Source organism: Peromyscus maniculatus, chromosome 4 (genome assembly GCF_049852395.1).
Source record: "Peromyscus maniculatus bairdii isolate BWxNUB_F1_BW_parent chromosome 4, HU_Pman_BW_mat_3.1, whole genome shotgun sequence".
NCBI lineage: Eukaryota > Metazoa > Chordata > Mammalia > Rodentia > Cricetidae > Peromyscus > Peromyscus maniculatus.
The window spans coordinates 136,462,922-136,482,317 of NC_134855.1; the positions used below are offsets into that span (position 1 = coordinate 136,462,922).

Genomic DNA, 19,396 nt, shown 5'->3' on the forward strand with positions numbered 1-19,396 from the left:
AGGGCCCTCATCACTTCTCATGCTATCAACTCAGCACTCGAAGTCAGAGCATGAAGGCTACAGGTTTGCAGAATGTGTGCACCTGTAGTTAGAATCTAAACTTGAGAGGGTATTCCAACACTGGCATTACACTCTCCCTGCCTGAGAGCCTAATCTCATTCCACAGGTTCAGTGTTACTTTTCTGCACTGCTTTTTAACAGAAGTGCAATGGATGTTGTATTTTGAAATATCTGCATATAAATAATGAGAAATCTTCTGGTTGGAAGTCCAATTTGAATATGAAATTCATTTTTATCTCACATATACTTAATACAGATTGTCTAATGATTATTGTATGCAGTATTTTTAGTGTGCCTCTGTGTTGAGTGTGACTTACTACATGAAGTCAGGCATGGAAATTTCTACTTATCACATCACAGCAGCACTAAAACAGCTTCAGATTTTGTAGTATTGTTGTGTTTGAGTTTGGATAATAGGGATACTCAGATTGTACCATGATAGAACACCAACTTAAAGAAGCTAATAATAGGCTGTAGGAAGAAAACTTAATATTTAAGTGAGTTTTTCACAATAAAATTAAGTTAAAACTCTAAGTTTTCTAACCTCAAACATAAACAAAACAATACAAAACACTGTGGCTGAGGTAACTGCAAAGCACTTCAAATGAGCGTGGCCCTACATTCCATCTCCAGTACCACCACAACAAAAACAAGACACAGGAAACAGACTTCGGCTCTGCTTTCATAGAAGTAGACTGATCTGTCTGAAGTGGACGTAACAGAAAGGAGAATATGGTCTAAAATCCCCCAAGCACATGTCCTGTATACTACCTAAGGATGCTAACCCTGCACATGCCAATAACGACGGAGTGTAAGAAAGACTAGCTCTGCTCTATTAAATACCACTGTTTGGGATTGGAGAGCTAGCTCAGTGGTGGAGAGCACTTGCTGTTCTTACTGAGGACTAGAGTTTGGTTCATAGCACCCACTTGGTGGCTTACAAATGCTTGTAACTGCAGTTCCAGGGGATCTGATGATCCTTTTTGACATTCACAGGCATCAAGCACACATGTGCATGTGCTGTAAAAGCACTCATACACATAAAATAATTTAAAAAAATGAATACTATCTCCCCCATCCCCTAAAAATAAAAATAAAAATAAGAAGGCTGGGCAGTGTTGGTACATGCATTTAGTCTTTTATCCCAGCTTGTGCCAGGTGGATTTCTGTGAGTTCAAGCCAACCTGGTCTACAAAGAGGGTTAGTTCTAGGACAGCCAGGGCTACACAGAGAAACCCTGCCTTGAAAAACCAATAAATAAATAACTAAAAAAGTAAATAAAAATAAATAAAAAATGGAATACTATTGTTCCCTTAATATATAAAGATTACACACGATGATAAAAAGGGAAGCTGTAAATCAAATACATACGGTTGAGTCCAATGTCATGGTATGTCAGGATAACTGGTCTGTTTCCTTTTGGTAAGCCTCTTATGGTGACGTGGACCACACCATGGGGTGTTTCGATGTCATGTTCCTGTAATAAGACAATGTAAAATCTCAGAAAGGCTTAGTGGACCATAAGCCCACCAGAAAGAGGCAGTGTTACATACACTATTTGAACTTTCTAATTCTACTAATTAAATAGATAATAAATAAATATACAGAAAAAGACCCCTTGTTGTCCTCAAAGCTCAGTTTTAGGAGTCCAGGAAATCAAGGATTTGTTGATAAATTTGTAATTGGTAATGGAAGGAGATCAACAAGTTGGATAAAGAACCAGGAAATACTTAGGGAAAGAACAGTTAAGGAAACAGAAGATGTGAAACTGTTCCTGGGTAAAAGCCAAAGGCTTCAAAGATCTTGAACACATGTTCAGCTGTAGATAACTCTGGAAGCTATCAAAAGGAATGTTGGCCTAGAATCCTTCTCTTGGATGTGCCTTACATCATCTGTCACAAGAGTGACTTCTGGCTGTCATGTTCATAGCATGAATTGTAGAATGAAACCTTTGGACCGTGGCTTCCTAGAGGTAGGAAGGCATCTGGTCATGTGGTGTCAGCATCTTTCCCTAGGAATCTGTGTTTGAGACTACATCTGTGACTTGGTGTTTCTCTTGAAACAGGAGTAACCTTGGGAGCTTCTGGGTGACCTGCTACTACTCTAACTCCTGGTCCTCACTGTGTGTGCTCGTAAGACATCCTGGACTGCTCCTGGTTTAAGGTGTGCTGGGCAGTTTGTTCTATATATCCCGTAAGACAGGAACCAAAGCCAAACTAAGTTGAGAAGCAGAGAAGAGCTCAGCTCAGGGAACTGAGTGAAGCCAGAAAGGTTTGCAATTGGTAGTGTTGGGGTGCCTGCAGCACAGAGAACGGTGGATAGGAAGGGAGAGGGGGGCAGAACGCTGAGGTCTATTCTAGTCTTTTCCAACTTTTACATTTCTAAAAAAAAAATTATAGCACTTAGCCTCATGAATTTCTGCTGAAGTCTCCATCTGTCTCAGAAAGTTTCACATGGATAAGAAAGAATTAACTGTGCCACAGATAATCTTAACAATGCAATGGGCTTCCAGTATAATTTTCTATTTAATAGTGAACTTCACTATAACTTTGTTTTCTCTCATGTGGAAAATACAACTGCTGCCTAATAGGACATTAGTATGTTTCAAATCCTAGGCTCCAGACCAGAGTAGAGAGAGACCTTTTCTGATTCATGGTATGCATGCTTCACTATTTGATGCTCCTGGTTACTGATTTTGTCTATGAAAGCTCACTGCATGGCTTACATAAAGGAAGGAAGAAATGAAGACTAGACTTGAATATTATGAACTGTTATGATATGAAGCATAGGGTTTGGATAGAAAGACTATAAAGATATAAATCCCTGTTATTGCATGGGTATTTATTTATAGACATGCCAGATTTACTGAAGGGATTTACACACGTATGTGGTGTGTGTGTGTGTGTGTGTGTGTGTGTGTGCGTGTGCGCGCGCGCGCACATACTCCAAGTTAATTTATTAAATATCTATATGCTGAACCCTTATTATATGCTATATGTGGGGCGTTTACCCACCACCCCCACAGCTTCCCAGAGTTTTCTTGAGTGCGAGCAGCAGGAAATATTAGATAGAAGGATTTATAGCGGAGAATCTTGTGGAGATAAACAGATAGAAAATAAAGGATAGCCTCGAGAGGGCCTGGAACCTATTCCAACGGGCCCCGACTGTCTCTGGCCCAGGGTTTTTATAGAGACGCCAAGGGGGTGGAGCAAAAGACCTCCTCCCCCAGCACAGCCAAGTGCAGGCCATCTCAGACACCTGCACTCAGGCCCGTGGTCCTGATTATCCTCTATTGGGACCTGCTGGGTAAAGCCACGAGGAACCCCAGAACGGGCTCCCACAGCTATATTCTGATGTGAGCTCTGAGATTAATAGAGCATACCAGAGAAGTGTTTCTGCCTTAGAAAGACTATATTCGGACAGAATGTTAACCAATGAAACCAAAATCCAACCAGTCCATAACAGCTCATGACAAACAGTCCTGTCCTAGAAAATTAAGAAAGCAAACAAGACTGGTCGGTGGTGGCTCAGCCTTTTAATCCCAGCACTCTGGAGGCAGAGGCTGGTGGATCTCTGTGAGTTCAAGGCCAGCCTGGGCTACAGAGTGAGTTCCAGGAAAGGCTTCAAAGCTACGCAGAGAAACCCTGTCTCGGGGGAAAAACAAACAAACAAACAAAAAAAGCAAGCAATCAGGAAAGTACAAAACGCAAATCCATGAAATGCTATTTGACATACACAAGAATGTAGAACAGTAAGAGCTCACACATATTCTTAGTGGATGTAATTTGGAACAGTTGCTCTAGAGAAGAGTTTAGTAATTTCTGGTTGTATTGAGAAGGGCCTACCTACAACATCTGTACCCTCAGAGGGGTGTGTGTGTGTGTGTGTGTGCATGTGTGTGATTTTTTTTTTTAGAGTATCTCATTATGTATCCCTGGTCACAATCTTCCTGTCAGGTATATCTAAAGAAATTCTCAAACATGGTTTATACACAAAATCATCAATCATGTTTATTTTTTAAAAACCAGACCCTGTCAGGAGGTGGTAGCACACACTTTTAATCTCAGCACTCGGGAAGCAGAGGTAGGCGGATCTCTGAGAGTTCAAGGCCAGCCTACAGAGTAAGTTCCAGGAAAGGCTCTAAAGCTACACAGAGAAACCCTGTCTCAAAAAATTAAAAAAAAAAAAAAAATCCCAGCCCCTATTAACAGGGAAATTAGTAGATCAATTGGTGATCATATCAAATGAATTTATATATCATTTATTTATATATGAAATGAAAATGAGTAAACTAGCAGTTTAAGTATTAACATCAAGAAATTCTTAAAAACATAGTGCCCAGTAAGAGCAGGCTAGAGAAGACTATGTGTGCAGTAAATCATTCACACCCACATTCCACAGCACACCACAAATTGTGTTTACGATATTTAACAAATACGGTACTGGAAGAGAAGCAATGTATGCCAGTCTCAGAGCCTCCATTCCTTGAGGAAGGAAATGGATTCTGAAAGGGAACTCAAAGGGACCAGTGTCTCATCTCCATGTTCTGTCTATTGAGAAAAAATACAGGAGGGAGGCTGGGCCGTGGTGGCGCACGCCTTTAATCCCAGCACTCGGGAGGCAGAGGCAGGCGGATCTTTGTGAGTTCGAGGCCAGCCTGGGCTACCAAGTGAGTTCCAGGAAAGGCGCAAAGCTACACAGAGAAACCCTGTCTCAAAAAACCAAAAAAAAAAAAAAAAAAAAAATATATATATATATATATATATATATATAGGAGGGAAAAAGAACAGAGGGAGAAAGGAATAGGTCCTCTTATTTGTTAGGCTTCACAGTTCAAGAAAGTCCCCCAAATTTGTCACTATGGTCATCTAGTAGTAGAATCTTCCATCTGCTTCACCCAAACCTTTAGTAAAATCTTGCTGAAACAGTCCACTTGGGCCTCAGATGGGCCACTGAATGAGACCCCAGGAAACACTCAAATACAATGTGACCTTAACACAGGAGTCTCTCAATCCCTAGCCAGTAGTCAGCAGCCGTGTGTGTTTGAGGGGATGGAAAATGAGCTGAAACAGGAAGAACAGAACAATAGTAAAAATGGAGCTGTAAATGATGGAGTTTTTTAAAAAAGAACACTTTAAAGTGGGAAGGGGAGCAGGGCAAAGTAACTGCTTTGTCATCACAATGTGCATGACATTCAGAGTCAAAACTGGACCCTTAACAAAATCTCCACCTTTCAACGGAGAGCTCAGTCCCTACCTCCCCATAATATGACATCAAATCATAAAAGCATCAAAGGGCCAAGCGTCTTCACTCTTCTTTGTTGCCCTATCTTGGTCTGTGACTTTAGGTTGTCATTGTCTGGAGCTCCTCTTCCTTTTGGAAGGACGTGAATGCAAATGGTCTGAGAGCAACAGCATAAAGAGAAAGAAGGCACTAACCTCCATGGGGATTTGTGTATACATCTCCATTGTCAACTAGGGCAGAGGTGCAGAGACCCGGCTGTGGAGCTGAGTCAATGGTCAGACCACTTCAGGGTGTGAGCAGCCGCCACCTTTCTGCTGTCGTCAACCCTCATTTGTCTTACTGGCTCTTTCTTTAGGGACTTCCACACTAGCATTCTAGAATGTGACCCACAATGGCAGCCTGTGATCAAAGGGTGGAGCTCAAGGTGGCCCCCAGGCTCTGGTATCTATCTCTGAGGTTGTATACTTGATGAACATGCTGTAGCATTCCAGGCTTATGAAACAACCCAAGCTCATAAAGGCTGCTGACATCAATATCTATCTTGACTGCCTTGTCCTGTCAACCAAAGATTCATCTTAACCAGAGAGCCTGTTAACAGTTTGAGCTAGGATGGTACCAGTGCTGGATAGCCACTGCCTGGTCTCTTTCTCATGTCCTCTCCCTTTAGTTAAATGTGCTGCTGCCACACTTCTACTTGCCCTTTATTTTAGTTAAATTACGATCACTTCATGCCTGTCACTACTTCTTCCCTACTAAACATGTTTGTTAGCATAAACTTTTATTGTTTCCAAAAAGCAGGTGTGATGTGTGTGTGGAATTGAAGTCCTTGCTGGGCAATTATACTTCCTCTGAGCTACATACACTCCAAGTCCCAAGCCAGGGCTTTTTGCTGTAATGCCCATTCTCGACCTTACCCCTGTACAGAGGGAAAAGGTCCCTTGTGTAATCCCACTATAAAATGCCTGCCAGTTACTTATGCTCTGTCCTGTCACGTTTCCCTGTTTAAAGTTCTGTGACACATTTCCCCTGACTCTGGCCTTAACTTTCTCCTCTCTTGCTTCTCATGCCCTTCACTCGAGTTCACACAACACTTCCAGACATCTAGTTTTTCTGTTGCAGCCACCCACACCTTCCAGCCTTCCCACAAGTCACGTTTCTCGTTGGAAAATCTCTTTTGCAATATGTCAACCTAAAAAGTATTTTCCTCCTTAAGAACCAGCTCCAATATCTTCCTTCCACAACCTTAGCTAACAATGAGGAGAGAGAAAGAGCAAATATCCAACCCCACACAATACCCCAGAACTCTCTCTAACAACACTGTGTTCAGGAATGTGCTGTGCATGACACCCATATCTGATCCTTTCTCTACCACTGAGAATCCTGCCCTAGACTTTACCATAACATTACAATAAAAATCTTTTCTTAGCACTGTGGCTCTGGGCTGTAAGGTCTGAAAAAGTTGGTAGCCATCATACATGTGATGTGATACGGCCTGTTGGAGGAATAAACCCTCTACTTACAGAGCATACAGGCAGGTGGTGATTTGTGATTTTTTTGTTTGTTTTTGACTTCAGCTTTTTCTGTAAGCTCCCCCTGCCCTACCCCCATTCACCACTAACCTAATTCTCACTTGGTAACAAAACATTGACCAAGTGACCTCATCTGTAGAGGTTTAAAGCTGTTTGAACACCTTTGAAGAAGTGGTCACATACACTGATTTGCACTGTAGTAATAATATCTGGTCCTCAAATGGGTCCTCTACAGAGCAATTAAACAGGCAACATGGAATTATTCAACCCTTGGCCAAGCCTAGATTACCCTACACTATCATTACCAGCTTCTTCTACGGGAATGATATATCCTGCCAGACAAGAGCTTCTTACTATCCACTAATATTTCCTGAGTGCTGGGATTAAAGGCATGTATAACCAACGCCTGGCTGGCTGAATTTCCATAAGTTGCTATTGATTATCATGAAAAACAGTGTTCTTTTCCTTACAGCAACACAGTCCATACACAGAGAAGCTACAGCATTCGTTTAAGTTCTCGCTCCACATTTCTAAGTAGTCACATGGGAGAGAAGAATCAGGAAGCACCAAGCAGACAGAGGGACAGTGAGGGGCTTGTCACTGTCATTTCACACTAAGTGCTGTTTCTCCCTTCTCAGCAGTCCTAACCAGGTCAGCTGGAATGCCCCTTCCTTCACTATTCTACATCTACAATATACCTACGCTTGCCTCAGAGGACCTAACAGCAAGGATACCACTCGTGACAGGAATCAAGAGAAACAGCACACATACAATTAATTTTCACTGTTGAAAAAGATCTGTATGTTGATTAGTAAAGACAACAGAAGAGAAAATCGCTGTTTAGACAGAAGTTGTGAATTTGGTTAATGACCCTGAGGTTTTCATCACAGATTCTTTAAAAATTGTTGTCAGGCAAAACCAAGACCCAAAGGAAACCCTGGTATGGCTCCAGTCCCCCCTATGACACAGCTGTTCTAGTGGACACCACCAATGTCACAGGACTGTCTCTGAGTTCAGCGACTACGCTGGGCTGACATCTGCTCTGCTCTCTTTCTTAACAATGTTCATGGATATTTAAGCTGTCCTAGTTAGCCTTTTGACCAACCTCACTTTAGAGTTCCCTGAGAATGGGACCCTCATTTGAGAAAATGGCTCCATCAGATTGCCTGTAGGCAAGTCTGTAGGGCGTTTCCTTGATTTATGATTGCTGTGGGAGGGCTCTGCCACTATGGCTCACGCCTCCTCTGGGAGGTGGTCCTGGATTGTATGAGAAAGCAGACTGAGGACGCCATGGGTAACAAATCATTAAGCTGTGCTCCGACATGGCCTCTGCTTCAGTTCCTGCTTCCAGGTTCCTATCTTGAGTTTCTACCTTGGCTTCCCCTGATGATGGACTATAAGATGTAGAATGAAATAAACCCTTTCCTCCCCAAGTTGCTCTTGGTCATGGCCTTTATCACAGTAATAGAAAACAAACTAAGACAGAAGCCTCAGGCAAGCTGGGCCATCTTTGACTTCTCACATCACAGTTCCTACGCCTTAGGTCTTTGTGTGTGTGTGTGTGTGTGTGTGTGTGTGTGTGTGTGTGTGTGTGCTGGAGACTGAGGATTGAACCTAGGGTCTTCAAGCACTCTACCACTAAGCTATATCCCTAGTCAGTTTTTCTTTATAACACAGACACTCCATATATCCAGAACAAGTGACAAACGTGTTTTTTTTTTTTTTTTTTTTGGTTTTTTGAGACAGGGTTTCTCTGTGTAGCTTTGTGCTTTTCCTGGAACTCACTTGGTAGCCCAGGCTAGCCTTGAACTCACAGAGATCTGCCTGGCTCTGCCTCCCGAGTGCTGGGATTAAAGGTGTGTGCCACCACTGCCCGGGCAAACATGTGATCTTAACAAACACCTGCTTGGGCTGGAGAGATGGCTCAGTGGTTAACAGCACTGACTGCTCTTCCAGAGATCCTGAGTTCAATTCCCAGCAACCACATGGTAGCTCACAAACACTTGTAATGAGATCTGGTGCCCTCTTCTGGCCTGCAGGGACACATGCAGGCAGAATACTGTATACATAATAAATAAGTAAATCTTTAAAAACAAAACAAAAAACATCTGCTCTCATTCTATTTCTATCAGATCTCAACTAAAGTGATCTTTACAATGCCAGAAGATAGTAGAGCTTCACTCAACGTATCAGGACCTTTTGGTAGGCTATTTCAGATGGGGGAAAAAAAAAACTCAATATATTTCCACATTGGTGAAATAAGGTTTAAGTTTTCTTATCATTCAGATACATTCCAAAAAAAGTATGTCATATGAAGGTTCCAAAGATAAATGGTAACACCATACATAGTACAGGACTTCATAATAAAAAGAAAAGTAGGAATATAGTTTTTTATTGTTGATTTTCAGGGCTGAAGACTGAACCCAGGGCCTCACACATGCCAGGCAAGAGCTCTACCACTGAGTTATAGTTGAGGTTTCAATATAAAATAAAAATAACAATAATATAGTAGTAGCTATTATTATTGTTGTTGTTCTGGGGATTCAAGCATTGCACGGTGTACTTGTGGAGATTAAAGGGCAGTGTTAAGGAGTCAATTCTCTCCTTCCAGCTTGCTGAGGCAGGGTTTCTCTTGCTGTTTTTGCCATACTGTGTAATCTAGGCTAGCTAGACTGTGAGCTTCTAAATTCTCCTGTCTCTGTCTCCTGTATTGATGTAGGAGTGATGGGATTATAGATACATACCATTGCATCTGGGCTTTCTTTCTAAAATTTTTATTACATTTACAGTATTTATACATTTATGTGTAAATAAATCTATATTTACACATTTATGGGGTGGGGGTAGGCATGCCATGGCACACACATCAAAGTTAAAAGACAACCTGTGAGAGTTTGGTCTCTCCTGCTATTCTGTGGGTTCTGGAAATGGAACTCAGGTTGTCAGCCTTGGCAGTAAGCATCTTCATCTGCTAAGCCATCTTTCTGGCTGCTTATGGCTTTTTAAAAAATGGGTTTTAGAAATTGAACTCAGGTTATCAGGCAGTAACTGCCTTTACCCACGGAACTATCCCATTGCTAGAGTAGTATCCTTGCTAGAGTATCCCTTGCTAGAATAGTATCATGTCTTGCATATGTGTATATATGCACACCACAGAATACACTGAAGGTCAGAGGACAGCTTCGTGGTGTTGGTCTCGCCCTGTACCTTATGCAGGTTCCAGGGACTAAACTCAGGTTATCAGGCTTGTGTTGCAAGTGGCTTTACACACTAGACCATTTTACTGGCCCCTGCTAGACTATTTTTAAGCCTTAATATTTGTGGTGCTTTGAAAGAAAATGGCCTCCAAAGGGAGGGGCACCCTTAGGAGGTATGGCCTTATTGGAGTAGATGTGGCCCTTTTGGAGCAAATGTGTCACTATGGAGGTAGGCTTTGAGGTCTCATATATGCTCAAGTTACTTCCAGTGAGACAGGCCACTTGCTGTTGCCTGCAAGTCAAGATATAGGACACTCAGCTACTTCTCCAGCACCATGCTTGCCTGCACACAACCATATCCTGCTATGATGATAACGGACTAAACCTCTGCATATGTAAGCCACCCCAGTAGAAGCCCTAAGGCGATATTAAACTTAATTTCACTTAAATCTATACTTATACTTAAATATGAACACAGCACTTGTCTAGAATGAGCAAGGCCCTGGGTTCCATCCCCAGCTCAGGGGTAAAGGGGTGCAAGACCCCCAACACACACACACACACACACACACACACACACACACACACACACACAGCAGAAGAAGTAGATGGTTTAAACTGACTAACTTTTTGGTAGCTGATGAAGGCAAGTGCTTCCATGCTTCCAGATAGGAGTGCACACATAATATTTCTGAAGTGCATTACACTGAGTCCCCTGTCACTCTTATCTCAATGACATCCTTCTAGGTAAATTATATTAAAAGCAAACAACTCCAACCATTCAACCAGAACCTAAACCACAACTAAAGTCAGATTAAATTAAAAAAACTAACTCAATCTTGACTGACCCTATTGTCACAAAGTATCAAAAGTGCTAAAGACTTTTTGAATCTGAGCAAAAATGACTCCCATGCACACTAGGCTGATTCTATCAAAAGAAAGAACCAGCTAGAACTAAAACTCAAGGACAGTGCTACCAGCCTGCCCTTGCACAGCAAGCCTCATCTAACCTGCCAAATAACCTCAGCTCTGAGGACAAGTTGACTCCTTAAAACATGTTAGTTCTGGACTTATCTGGGGGAAAAGTAAGTAATAGATTCAGGAGGAGCCAGTTTTTCAGTCCCAATCACTTCATGTCCTCACTTGGAAAATAAGAACAAGAAAAACCATCTTATAATATTGCTTTGTTTCTCTAAAACATACATTTCCAAGATCACATCTGTCTAATAGATACTTATCATAGGTGACTAATAATTATGATAGAATTGGTTTGCCAAGGCAAAAGCTATTTTTAAATAAATTTCTATACAAGTGTTGAATAGGCTGTTTTTTCCTTTTGATGCTAATGTTATAAAGACTACTTCACATAAAATAACTCTTTGCTGGTGGATATGCAGGATGGCTGAATACTGGAAACAAAGAGTACAGTTTGAAGCGCCATCCTTTCCTGCCAACACCCTTCGAGTCGACTTTATGGTATTGCAATGGCCCAAATCCAGAGTGAGAGAGTCAGGCTGTGTGGGCTTCTGAGGTTCCCTATATATCTGTGTGTGTTCCCTTCTTAGATTTCTTTCTGGGGTAGTTAACAGATAAAGTCAGTTGGTAGAGAATGGCTGGTTCATTTTTATTGGTTTTCACATTGGCAATAGTACATTATGAAGAACAGTACCATGTAAGAGAATACTGAGTTAGGATAAATTTTGCATTTCCAAACATAAAGCCAAGAAAAATTTTCATTTTGTATTAATAATAATTTGGTTTTTTTTTGGGGGGGGAGTTGGAAACAATTTTGCTATTAAGATGTCTCTTCTCCAAACTGCCCATCATCTGTTTTATCTGCAGTCTGGTGACAACCTTCCATCACCGGTGACAAATAAGGTCTCTGATATCAATTGAGGGAAGGAGATCTCAGTCACAAAGAGGCAGCTCAACCAAGTAACCTATAGTCATTACACAGGTTCTTAGAAGGCACTATTTGAATATGATAGCAAATCATTTTAAATAAACTTGATCCAATGACTAAAAGAACACTAGTGAGTTATGATTAGTATGATGAGCACACTTCTAGCTAAATGTGGTGGCTCATGTCTATAAACCCAGAACTCGGGAGGCTGAAACAGGAGGCACTGTCATGAGTTCAAGGCCAGCTTTGGCTACAGTCCCTGTTTCAACAAAAGGAAACAAAATACAAATAACAACAATACAAGATCTACTTCTCTAAGACCACTGGCACAGGGAGGAAGGCACTGTAGGGAGCCTGTACAGAGCCTCTTTGGTGCTTGTACAGTCCTTACCTGGCAGTCAAAGTCCTGGAAGTTTCGTGTGCCATTCTGTCAATGGAAGGCAGAAAACACAGTCAGTTTCCCCAAATGTGCAGCAGATTTAGTTCACAATGAAAGCAGTGCACGTGCAGACTCCTACTTCTCATAAACTAGAACAATTCCCATTGAAAGGCTTTGGAGAGAGGGTGGTGTCTGATATGCTACTGCGGGCTCCATTTTCAGAGGTGAGGTTAAAATGAAGACAAAGCCTAGTCACCCAGCAAATCCTGAAGTATTGTGCCTTCTGTGGGAAGAAAGCAGTAAGGATGTGTAGGAAGAGAGTGAAACATGAACCACAGTCTAAAGCTCATCCTCAACACACATGGGAAGTACCTAGAAAGAAAGACATTGGGGGCCACACCGACAGTGATGAGAACAGAAAGAAGGTTCCGAGATCTAGAAATTAAAGAAACAACTGGGAAGAAGACAAAGCCAAGAAATGAAGATTTCAAATCTAACTTTAGTTAGATTTCTTTAAGAAAAGCAATGTTGGGGGGCTGGAGAGATGGCTCAGAGGTTAAGAGCACCGACTGCTCTTCCAGAGGTCCTGAGTTCAATTCCCAGCAACCACATGGTGGCTCACAACCATCTGTATGAGATCTGGTGCCCTCTTCTGTATACATAATAAATAAATAAATCTTTAAAAAAAAAAAAAAAAAAAAAAAAAAAAAAAAAAAAGAAAAGCAATGTTAGCCGGTGGTACACGCCTTTATTCTTAGCACTTGGGAGGCTAGGCGGATCTTTGTGAGTTCGAGGGCAGCCTGGTCTACAGAGAGAGATCCAGGACAGGCACCAAAACAAAACAAACAACAACAAAAAGGAGGAGGAGGAGGAGGAGGAGGAGGAGGAGGAGGAGGAGGAGGAGGAGGAGGAGGAGGAGGAGAAGAAGAAGAAGAAGAAGAAGAAGAAGAAGAAGAAGAAGAAGAAGAAGAAGAAGAAGAAGAAGAAGAAGAAGAAGAAGAAGAAGAAGAAGAAGAAGAAAAGCAATGTTGGGAAGATGGCTCCCAGTTAAGAGAGCACACTGTGCTAGGCACACCTTTAAACCCAGTATTTGGGAGGCAGAGGCAGATGGATCTCTGAGTTCGAGGCCAGCCTGGTCTATAGAACAAGTTCCAGGATAGCCAGGGCTACACAGAGAAACCCTTATCTCAAAAAACCAAAAAAGGGGCTGGAGAGATGGCTACGTGGCTAAGAGCACTGGCTGCTCTTCTAGAGGTCCTGAGTTCAATTCCCCACAACCACATGGTGGCTCACAGCCATCTGTAAAAAACCAAAAGATGCCCACCACTCATGCAGAGGACATGAGTTCAGTTGTGGCACTCATGTGGGGCAGCTCACAACTACCTGTAACTCCAGCTCCAGGAGACCCAAAACCTCTGGCCTCTGCAGGCACTCCCACACTTGTGCACACATCTATGTACACATGTATATAAATAAAAATAGTAAACCTTAATTACAAAGGAAAAAAGAAAAGCAATGTTGGGGGTTGGAGAGATGCCTCCGCAGTTAAGAGCACCTGCTGTCTTGCAGAGGATCCAGGTTAGGTGGCCACCTGCATAACCATCTGCAACTCCAGTTCCAAGGGATCCAATGCCTTCTGGCCTCTTTGGGAACTGTACATATATAGACAGGCTCACACACAGACATAAATAAAAATCAATCAAATTTTTCTAAGAGGTAATGTTACAGAAGGAAAGAAAAACAAAACGGAGTTCTTAATAGACTGGCATATTAATTATATCCTATGAAATTGCTGATAAGAAAAAAAGAGGGAAAAAAATCACTGAATCATTAAAAAAGCACAACATATCTAAAAGCTCCAAATGAAATCATTAAGCTTCTGGAAGGGGATTATATGATAGTAATGCTTGAGGGAATCAGTGGAATGATTCAGAGGCACATCTGCAGCGTTTAAGCTGCCAAAGTTGAAAGAGTATAACATAAGAGTACAAAAAGGGTAACAGGTGATGTATTTGGAAAAGAAGAGAGAAAAACCTTCTGACTTGATTTTTCCTAAAGGAAAAGCCCGTCCCTGAAAAGCTCTTACTAGTTAGACTGTTATATAATGGCACATGTATTTTTCTCCCCAACAACCTCCAGAAGGAGTGGAGCTGCAAATGAGAGCCTTTCTCAACATTGCCTTTCTAGATATACAACTGCTCAAGAAGCTCATCTTAGAAACAGTTCTTCCATGAGCCAGAGGTGTAGCTGGTGGATGTGTGGCTACTACAGCACTGGCCTTAGTATTCAAGGCCCTGGGTTTGATTCCCAATATTAAAAAAAGAAAAAAAAATACTATTCTTCCTGATCCCACCACTTACCCAACTGGCAAGACAGAACAAAGGTTGAGGTAGAGCCTATGGGTACACGCACCAAAAGAAACAGACTACCCTGCCCAGGAGAGGAGCTAGTAGAACCAGCTGGGGTAATCTGGATCAGTGCAATACAACATGGCAGCCATCAGTCACATGAAGAATTCAAGTTATGCATGTATAGATGTAACTTTTTCCGCATTGTTTTTAATTATGTTTTGTGAGACAGGATCTCACTATGCAGCCTAGGCTTGCCTTGAACTCACAATCCTCTTACCTCCTGAGTGCTGAGATTACAGGTGTATGGACTACACCTTGCTACTAGGTTTAAAATTAAAAAAAAAAAATCAGTTTCTCAGCTGCATTAGCCATATCTAATGCCCATGTTCCTGGGCAGCACATACACACAACACTTCCACTGTGGCAGAAATATCTGTATCATGCTGTCTGATGACCTTTTGAAGGAGTAAGATTCTAGATAAACAGCCTTGGGGTTTCTAAGATGTACACAGTAAACTCACAACATATCAACAACCACTGGGAAACTGCAGATGCCACAAATAATAAACAAGAACAGAGAAGGCTAGCCTGAGCATCATTTTTGACTCAAAATTGAATAAATAATTTTAAAGTCTGATATAGTTAGAGCATGGAAAGACAGCCATGATAACCATGCAGATGAGATAGGACAGCACATTCCAAGGAAGGCTGCTATAAGTTATATATGCCTCCTACTAGTCCTACAAGATACAGATACTTCTTCAAAGAAGCCATTGCATTGCATTTCCAGTAAGACTATGAAAGACTAAAGGAAGGGTCCTTGCACAGACTAAAGTAGATGGTTTCAGTAAGAGATATGTGACCAGCAGGTGAATTCTTTGATTTATGCAGTAAGCAAGACAATTTAAAAAAATTAATAAGCTAGGCCCATGCCTATAGTCCTATCCCTTAGAGACTGAGGCAGGATTGCTGAGAGTTCAAGGCTGGTTTGAGATACAGTGTGAAATCCAGCCCAGCCTGGCTAGACTATGAGGCCTGTCTCAAAAAAAAAAAAAAAGGACCAGAAGGAAAAAACCAAACATTAACCATCATCTATCTCTGCATAGAGTTTGTGAGTGATTGTAATTTCTTTAATGCTTTTCTACCATAAGCATGTGCTTCCCTTTTGTAATATACCAAACAAAAGGATTTGTACAAAAAGGCATAGGTGTAAAGACGGGCCACATTAGGGCTGCAGTCTTACAGTGTTCCTAAAGGTTCCTTTAGGGATTATTTAGAAAGATTAAAGAAAAATCACTCTAATCTGACTGGGCTCTTTGGAAGCAGCTGTCACTGGGTGCATGACTTCAGATTCCTTGTGATCATGTGATAGCAACCACAAGGCATTTTGTGAGGTACAAGCCTCTGAGATGAGCACAAGAGAAATGCCAAAATCAGAAACAGCAATTCCTTCCAGAAATGTCAGCTATCTTGTTTGTTGAGGAATTAGGAAAAATCTTACTCAAGTGTACAAACTCGACTCCCAGGAAAAAAGGGTACTAATAATAAATTTTTCATTGAGAGTGAGAGAGAGACAGAGAGAATGAGAGAGAGAGACAGAGAGAATGAGAGAGACAGAGAGAATGAGAGAGAGAGAGAGAGAGAGAGATATGCAAGACCATCTTTGTGCAGTGTTCTGAGCTTCATAGGTGGCTCAGTATAAAGGTGTTTGCACGACATATCAAAGCCCTGCGTTCTAATTTCAGCACTACAAAAAATTAAACAACAAGCAAACAAGAAAACTATAAATGCAAAGCAAGTAATTCCCCCGACTGAGTAAGGAGAAAGCAACTAAGAACTGGTCAAAGAAAGGAGAAGAGTATGTAACACAAATAAATAAAGAAATTGGATGGGAGAAACAGTAATCACTAGAGAGAAGAGAGATGTATTTTCCCAATACCATGTCACATCAAGAAATGAAAAAAGTGGAGCTGGAGAGCAGACTCGGTGGTTGAGAGCACTGGCTGCTCTTCCCAAGGTCCTGGTTCCCAGCATACACTTGGTGGCTCACAACTGTCTGTAACACTAGTTCCTGGAGATCCGACACCCTATTCTGAACTCTGCAGGCACCAGGCATGCTATGGTACATTTATACACACACACACGCAGGCAAAACAAGTATATGAAGTTCTGAGAGGCAGAAGACAATGGCCACAATGTAAAGAAAGATGAGCTAATAAGATCTTGAGAGCAACACCCAGAAGAGACCCAGGGAACCGCCTGTGCTGTGTGCTCGCAGCAGGAGGGGGCCTATGTCTGACTCACCGACTATTCTTGGTCCTGACACTCAGGAAAGTGCAAAACTGTCATCTTGGAGAGGTTATGAACACCTCAAAAGAACAGAGAATTTGAGGCAGACACAAATACCAAAGAGGAAAGGAACTAATGTGGGGATAGTAAGTTGTTACAACAATAAAAGTTTTAGAAATAAATTGATCTCAAAAACAAAAGGACACAAAAATTGACTGCCAAGTGCTGTAGTATACCTGTAATTCAACTTTATATGAATCACTGAGGCAGGACAACTACAAATTACAGGCCAGTCTAGGCAACTTAGCAAGATTCTTTCTGAAGATGAAATTTTTCTAAAGGAGAACATGGCTAGAGATGCAGCTCCATGATACCAAGTTTGGGTAACAAACACACCAGAAGCCCTGGGTTCCACCCTTAGGGACAAAAGCCAAAACAACGAAGAACCTTCTACAGAGGAGAAAAACACAGCATCTCTCTTTAAAAAAATCCTTCCCAACAGAAGGCAAAATAAAAATGGAAGCGTGAACAAGCAGTTCAAATAAACTCAAAAAATACCCCATTTGTTTTTAATTGAGTAAAACAAACAATTAACATACGTCAATAATCAGTGTTATTTCAAAGCTTTGAGATAGAGCTATATAGTTTAGGCTCGCCTCAAATTTATGATTCTTCCGCTTTAGCCTCCTCAGCAAACCTTTTTCTGAGGAGAAATATGTTCAAGCTGATAATCCAAGATGAGAATGAAAACTCTATATGTATGTTTTTTAAGCATCTATATCAATCATTATTTCAAAAAATAATAACAGACTTCCTAAATAAATCTAGAGTCCAGATGCTATGATAAGACTCATCTGTAATCAAGTTATCACCTATCGACTGCTGAAAAAAAATACAATTTCAACTTTGAAACTGACACACTACACACTATCGGGCTAATGCTATAGGTTGTAGACTCCTGTATTAAAAATTCCTTGAGCACTCTGATAGGCTGTGGCTATGGTTTGGGCTCTTCTCACAATCTCCTGTTTCTTGAAATTGGTTGACAGTCACCCAGTCTGTTGTGGTGGCATTGATACCTTCTTGGGAACCTACTGCCTGCCTCAGTCCCATTGAGGTCATTTTTACAAGAGTTGTGACAATTGTCTCAGCACACTAAGACACACCCACCTTGTAGTGCGTACCAGAAATAGCACCTCAGAATACTCTCTGATGGAAATGTCAACAAATGTGATTTTAACTGCAGACTGGGGGGGGGGGCAGTGCTAGAGATTGAACCCAGGGCCTCATACATACGAGATGTGTGACCTACCATCAAGTTATCCCCACACACCCTTCCTTTTCTTTCTTCCAGAGCACACTCCTTCTCCTGGTTCCCAGAAACTCAGAATATACAGTGATCAAGTTCTCACTGGCCAGGGCCAACAGCTACAGTAGCAGGGGCATCCCTAAACCTGCCTCTAATTCACTCCACAGTATCTATTTCCCTGAGCCAGATTTTTCCTGGAATTTTTTCATAATCTCAGATTCTAAGCAAGCAACACCATTCACAATGAGGCTTGATCATAGTAAGGAAGTATTGCAGGCTCACCTGGGACTGCTAGGGAACTTAGGCACTCCCTGCCCTATTACACTGCCCTTCCTGACACTCCAGCTACCCAGCCTTTAACCAGTAACCCACCAAATAGGGCAGACCCTCTGGAAACCTTTATTAAATTTTTTTTTTTTTTTATAATTTTTTTTTCTAGATTTATTTATTTATTATGTATACAGTGTTCTGTCTGCACATATCCCTGCAGGCCAGAAGAGGGCGCCAGATCTCATTACAGATGGCTGTGAGCCACCATGTGGTTGCTGGGAATTGAACTCAGGACCTTTGGAAGAGCAGCTAGTGCTCTTAACCGCTGAGCCATCTCTCCAGCCCCCCTTTATTAAATTTTTAAAAAATGTTATTTTATTATTGTATGTATGTGTATTATTGGAGGAAGAACATGTGCACCATTGCATACATGTGGATGTCAGAGGACAAAGGGCATCTGGTTCTCTCCTTCCACCTTTACATAGGTTTTGGGGATTAAACTCAGGTCATCGGGCTTATACAACATGTGCTATTAAGACTGAGCCATCCAATCTCCTTCCACCCCATGCCCCACTCCACATACGATCTTTAAAAAAGGAACCCGACACAAACTCTTGTTTTTGTTCTCCTGGAGCTTATAAATATGTTGTTCCCAGGGGCTGGAGAGGTGGCTCAGCAGTTAAGAGTGCTTGCTGCTCTTCCAAGATCCCAGGTTCAATTCCTAACACTCACATGGCAGCTCACAAGCATCTCTAACTACAGTTCCAGGGGATCCAATGCCATCTTCTGGTCTCTGTGGGCACCAGGCACACAAGTGATGCATAGACACACATGCAGACAAAACAACCATATCAATAAAAAGTGA

At 41.6% G+C, this 19,396-nt stretch overlaps 1 protein-coding gene and 1 non-coding gene across 7 annotated transcripts in view; both read right to left on the bottom strand.

Annotated features, from left to right (window-relative positions):
* The window catches only part of LOC102906731 (protein NDRG3), a 68,813-nt gene that overhangs the window by 23,623 nt on the left and 25,794 nt on the right, over positions 1–19,396 (bottom strand). For 2 of the 6 annotated variants that reach the window (XM_076571054.1, XM_076571056.1), the window contains exons 3-4: positions 12,325–12,360; positions 1,432–1,537 (exon numbers count right to left, since the gene is read on the bottom strand). In XM_076571054.1, the coding sequence (XP_076427169.1) occupies positions 1,432–1,537; positions 12,325–12,360 (142 nt within the window). Of the gene's footprint in view, positions 1–1,431; positions 1,538–5,498; positions 5,768–12,324; positions 12,361–19,396 lie in introns of those variants that run through there. The other 4 variants (XM_076571058.1, XM_076571055.1, XM_076571059.1 and 1 more) reach the window with 3 other exon arrangements.
* LOC121829225 (small Cajal body-specific RNA 18) lies at positions 18,287–18,370 on the bottom strand. The gene has a single exon (XR_006072008.2).